The sequence below is a fragment of the Charadrius vociferus genome, unplaced genomic scaffold, assembly GCF_000708025.1.
Source record: "Charadrius vociferus isolate BGI_N301 unplaced genomic scaffold, ASM70802v2 scaffold494, whole genome shotgun sequence".
NCBI lineage: Eukaryota > Metazoa > Chordata > Aves > Charadriiformes > Charadriidae > Charadrius > Charadrius vociferus.
The window spans coordinates 56936-63210 of NW_009648157.1; the positions used below are offsets into that span (position 1 = coordinate 56936).

General features: G+C 41.5%; 1 protein-coding gene across 1 annotated transcript in view; it reads left to right on the forward strand.

The window, feature by feature from the left end:
- PPP1R14C (protein phosphatase 1, regulatory (inhibitor) subunit 14C) overlaps positions 1 to 6275 on the forward strand; it is a 15073-nt gene that overhangs the window by 652 nt on the left and 8146 nt on the right. The window contains 2 exon segments of the mRNA XM_009884054.1: positions 136 to 264; positions 1659 to 1691. Of these exon segments, the coding sequence (XP_009882356.1) occupies positions 136 to 264; positions 1659 to 1691 (162 nt within the window).

Sequence of the window (6275 nt, forward strand, 5' to 3'; positions counted from 1 at the left end):
AGAGCGGTTACCTCCTGTGTGACTGGGACTTGACCTTTTGCTGGCGTGGAAGCAAGGAATCAAGCCACCGTCCCTTACTGATTTCCTTCTTGTCTGGGGTTGTGTGTGCTATCACAAGGCTGCTTCTGAGGTTAGTTGAAGGATATCTCTATGGACTAAGTGGGAATTTTTGCTTCTCAGGAAGAAGAGATGCCGGATGTAGAAATTGATATTGATGACCTTCTTGATGCAGCCAATGAAGAGGAGAGAGCTCTCAAATTACAGGTAATATTTTCTAATTTTAAATTAGAACATGGCTGAATTAATGCATCTGGGTCCATATCTTGTGTTTGACTGAATCCACTGTAAGCATGGAATTAGAACTGAGACAGGTTCCTAGATCTGAGTTTAGCATAATCTACTGAACTGTACAAAGGTAATAAAAATCCTTTAGGATAAAACATTTTTGGAAGGTGGGTGATAACAAGAGTAAATAAAAGCTCAAAGAATCCAGTAATATAGGGAGATATGCTGAGAAAGACTAGACTCATTCTAATTTTTACAGGTATATAAAATAAGGAACAGAAAACATAAAATAAACAACAGTCACATAGAAAAAATATGTGGCTGAGAATCAGTTATGATGACCAGATAGTTTCTGTGATTCACTGTAGCAGAAATATACATGTGTGCATATACAAACCAGAAATCCTCCCTTGTGCTTAGGATGCTGGAAATTTTTTCTCTGTCTACACTAGCTAGAAATTGGAACCCATTGAGTTATCTTGGAGTAAGTTGTCTAAAAGCTTGACAAAAGGATAAAGATGGTCAGCAACAGGAATTAGTAGGGAAATTCAGAAGCTGTCTGCTGAAATTATACAGTTCAAACTAGCTCTCTGATTATCTGAATCCTGCTTGAGGTAAAAGTTAATTAATGGAAGAATGAGGGTGACAAGAGAAGAAACATCATAGTCTTAATAGAGATAAATATATCTAAATCAAGATATAAAACCAATATAAGGGTCTCTGTTGTAATCTTTTCAGATGCGCTAAAGGAAGGAAACCTGTCCCAGAGCAGTTGTTTGCCCTCAGCTGACTTCTGGGAGGTGACTAACATGCATCTGATTTGCAGTGCCTATTGGCACCCTTTTTGCAGTGCCCACTGCCTGGCTACAGAGATATTGGGTCTAGCCACAGAGACACGAAGCATGGCCCTAAGCTGTTTACTCAGTGTTCATAAATAGCTTTGCTGCTTATGCTTAAACTAAGTGCTGCAGCTGCCCTGCTAGGAACGCCCAAATGCCCAACCTAGCTGATGTCTTTATTTCTGCGTTACAAAGACTGTGGTGCCCTCACAGAAAGCTAGATTTCACATGCATATTGCTGAGAGAAATGTTCTTAGATTCTCCTCAGTTTTTCTTGGAGAGAGGGATTTTGTAACTTCCAACCTGGGGGAAGAAGCCATCATTTCTTTCTGTCCTGTTGCAAATCATTCTGATCTACCTAGGGAGCAAAGGTGACTTGCTGTAACACTCGGTTTTCAGTAGCAGTTCATCCAGTGATTCCTGGTTCTTGCTCCTTTTCTTTCCCCACTCCCTTGCCAGGTTTCATACTGTAGGCTTGTTTATGTTTACTGTTAATTCTGTATTGAAACTGACACTTTCATATTTTGCTTCTAGGAAACTCTTGTAGATTGCTACAAACCAACAGAGGTAAAAAGACTTTTCTTAAATACTACTCACATGTTGAAAGTGTAGCTGTGTTGAAGCTAAAGTAACTTCTTTTTTTTTTTTATACTTATGATAAAGTAGATATATGAATGTTAATGGGGAGCTGATGGGCTTGGGGATTTACACCCTGGGAATGTTTGGGCCTGTCACTTGACTACAGTAGGAACAGGATTGGGCCCTGTGAAGAGACTGCTGATCATTCCAGCTGAAGTATCAATATTGTTTCCTGTAATGTCCTTGTTGACTTTACTGATGCTTAAAGCTGTTGTGTTACAAGAGAACTAAACATAATTATGATCAGATAGTTAAAACCCTGCTATATTTGCATGAAATATCAACTTGAGAGATGGACTGTGTGCTCTTCAATGTGAAGCCATTTAATTTTATCTGACAGTAAAATTATCTATTCTCGGAACTGTTATGTAGACATGCAGCTCAACTAATTGCTTTTGTGAATGGACTTGAACACAATTGTGAGAACCTGAAGTAGCAGGATTTAGTTAAGAGTACTCAACTTTCAACTTGAAAATCCATTAATGTGCCCAGTGCCAACACAGCCTACTTCTCATATAGTAATGTGTGCTTACTAGGAAGAGTAAATATCGTAACAAAAAGTTTGGACTCATTGTAAATATTGTTCAATTTATAAAGTCAGTGCTTGGACTCATTGTATAAATTGGTTCAATTTATGGAGTCGGTGCTTTCCCACCAGTGGCTGCTGCACAGTATTTGGTGGAGTGAGTCACTTTCAGGATTCTCCTAGTCAGGGACCTTTCAGCTCTGTGTGACTAGAAGCCAAACATTTGGTTTTTGAAACAAGCCTGCATATAGCTTGATTCCTCTGTAACATCTGCAGCTGTAGCCACTTAAACTACTGGGGCTTAAGGATAGTCAGGCTACCAGGAAGAACCACTGGTACAGTTTAATTGACACTTTCCTGTCCATCAGATACTTTCTTTAGGGCTTTTCCATTTTTATTGATTTATATGGTAGATTGGGAGAATTCTCCAAAACTGTTATTACAGTTGCTGGTACTAACTTTTTGACAGTGCAGGGAACTGACTCAAAGACTTGTGTGGTAACTCTTGTATAGCTTGGTCTGTGGTGTACCTTGGTTTCTTTACAGCAAACAACACGCATTTCCCATTATGGAGGTGCCAGGCCAAAAAAAAATCAGGTCTTTGGATGTCTCACTGTATCAATGCTACACTACAGATGACCCCTGTCAGCCTCCTCTAGCCTTCTCTCAGCAAGTGCCATTGAACCTTAGTTGTTCTTTGTAAGACAGGTGTGAAGAGTGCTACAGCATCTGGAGCCTGACGTGGTTCTTGTCACAGGCTAGAGAGAGAAAGTCAGGGGAGAAGAACAGGTTGCCAAGAGTTTAGCAGCCACTCACATGCTGACCTCTTATCTCTGTTATCCGAAGGCAGATGAGGAAAGCAGAGAAGCCCTTCCTCCTCCTTCATTGAACATGCAATGTGAATTATTTTTCTTAGCTCTGAAGCTTGATGCTTAATGCAAAGACAAATTTCAGAGCTCTGATAAGGGTACATGACAGATGTTAGTGAGTTTTCCACTGGAAACCTTGGTCGTAGAACTGCAGGAAATATTTGTGCCATGCCAGTAAATTAAGTTGGTATGGCAGTTCACAGGAAACAATGTCCTGGACCCATGTGCTTGACTGCCCTCAAGGTACTTGGATCAAGATGAGATTTCAGTACTGAACTTGTGACCTGTCTCTTCAGTCCTCTGCTGATGGAATGGAAGCAGCTCCTTTACCTGGGAGAATATCCATTTTCCTTGACAATCTTTTGAGATAGCCAAGTTGAGAGGAGTACTTAATCCACTCTTCTGTGAGTATAGTTGCCAAAGTGGGAGTCGCTTCCCAGGACTGTTTTCACAACAGCAGCTTTTCTTCATCTGTAGCATATAATAAGCCCAGTAACACTGCGTGACTACTACCTTAGGCCAGTTAAAAGCAGTGATTTGTAGCCTGTCATTTGTGGACCAAGAAGAGCCTTTAAATTGGCTTAAACTTGCTATGTGAGGATCCACACCTCATCTAGAAAATCTGCAGTCCTTTCATATTTGCAGACCATTCAACACTATCGAATTAATTGGTTTGTGAAAGGATTTCTAGGAGATTTGTAGAGAATGGATGTGAGCTGATGGAATTTATCCTGACCAATCAAATATAGCCAATCAAATGAACTAGGGATTTTAACATCAAGAGTTATACAGTTTGTAAAAGGCAGTAATCCCTAACTGGGGAAAAATGTATGGAATATGTTTCCACTGTTCAGAACATGAGGAAAAATAGTACAGGCAGAAAGCTTAGTAACTTGAAGCTCTTATCCCAACTTTTTTTTTTAAAAAAAAAACAACCTAAACCCACCACCAAAACCACTAAACTCCAAACAAAAACAAAACCCCAAAACAACCAAGTAAAAAACCAAACCCCAAATGTATCTTAAGTCAGTTTTGCATAGTGTCTTCTGCTTAGACTAAAGGATAAGGAAAGGTTGATTTTTTGCATGTATTCTGGATTGACTTTTCATCAGAAGAAGCAGTTATCCAGGTCACTTGAAGGGTGGAAGGAATTCTTAGCCTCTTTAATAAATTGGCTAAAGATAGTAGCTGACAGTAACTTATGAGGAACTACTATGAAGCCTTTCTTCTAAGGGAAATATAGCTAATGTGCTCTAAAATTTTAAAAGCTTTTCTAAGGTAGCAGTTATGGCTGTTGTTCTAATTTGTATGGAAATACCCATAATGTGGGGACCTTGTAAAGAGTCATGTAGTTTACCCAAACAAGGCAACTAAAGGTTAATCAGGAAAGTGCACCCAGTCAGTATGATTTTTTGGGTGCTATTTAAGTTTACGTTAATGATCCTTAAATTAAAATGTTGATTTGCTAATCAAGATTCATATGCAATGTGACTGTGTCATTCAGTCATTAAAAGTTAGTTTTGTAAAGCGTGTCAAACTAAAAATAATTTCTGGGCAGAATTTGCCAACTTGGCTGTTTCTACAAACATAAAAATTAAAAAAACAAAACAAGCAACATCAAACTAGTGGCTAAGAAATACAGTTGGTAACTCGCAAACTGTAAAGTATACATTTTTATTGGTGTTAATCACTGCAGTATGTGACTTGTATTTATACCTTACATCCTTTTACTTGAGCCACAATCTCCTCGTTCCATGTAGTTAAGTTGCACTTGTTGAAGAGAAGTTGAGTAGCTACCTGACTCAAACCATAATAGGCTTTGGGATCCCAAATGTGGACAGTGCTTTCTAGAATCGTAGAATGGTTTTAGATTGGAAGGGACCTTGAAGATCATCTAGTCCCACCCCCCCGGCCCATGGGCAGGGGCCCCTTCCACTAGACCAGGTTGCTCAAAGCCCTATCTAACCTGGCCTTGAACACTTCTAGGGATGAGGCTTCCACAGCTTCTCTGGGCAACCTGTTCCAATACCTCACCACCCTCAGAGTGAAAAATTTCTTCCTAATAACTAATGCAAATTTCCCCTCTTCCAGTTTGAAGCCATTCCTCTGTGTCCTATCACTACGTGCCTTTGTAAGAAGTCCCTCTTCAGCTTTCTTGTAGGTGCCCTTTGGGTACTGGGAAGCTGCTAGAAGGTCTCCCTGGAGTCTTTTCCAGACTGAACAACCCCAACTCTCTCAGCCTGTCTTCAGAGGAGAGGTGCTCCAGCCCTCTGATCATCTTTGTGGCCCTCCTTTGGACCTGCTCCAACAGGTCTGTTGTCCTTCTTATGTTGGGGGCTCCAGAGCTGGACGCAGTCCTCCAGGCGAGGTCTCACAACAGCAGGGTAGAGGGGCAGAATCGCCTCCCTTGACCTGCTGGCCTCACTTCTTTTGATGCAGCCCAGGATGCAGTTGGCTTTCTGGGCTGCAAGCACATATTGCTGGCTCGTATTAAGCTTCTCATCCACCAACATCCCCAAGTCCTCCTCCTCAGGGCTGCTTTCAATCCATTCTCCCCCCAGCCTGTATTTGCGTTTGGGTTTGCCGTGACCCACATGCAGGGCCTTGCACTTGGCCTGGTTGAACTTCATGAGGTTTGCACGGGCCCACTTCTTGAGCCGGTCCAGGTCCCTCTGGATGGCGTCCCTTCCCTCCAGTGTGTCGACTGCTCCACACAGCTTAGTGTCATTGGCAAAATTCCTGAGGATACACTCAATCCCAATACCCATGTTGCCAACAAAGATATTAAACAGTAGCAGACCTAGTACCGACCCCTGAGGAACACCACTTGTCACTGTGTGCCACTTAGACATTGAGCCATGGACTGCAACTCTAAGTGCAGACATCCACTGTGTGGTCCATCAGTCAAATCCATGTCTCTCCAATTTAGAGACAAGGATGTCATGTGGGACAGCATCAAATGCTTTGCACAAGTCCAGGTAGATGACATCTGTTGCTCTCCCCTTATCCACCAACACTGTAATGCTGTCACAGAAGGCCACCAAATTTGTCAGGTGCAATTTGCCCTTACTGAAGCCATGTTGGCTGCCACCAATCACCTCTTTATTTTCCGTATGC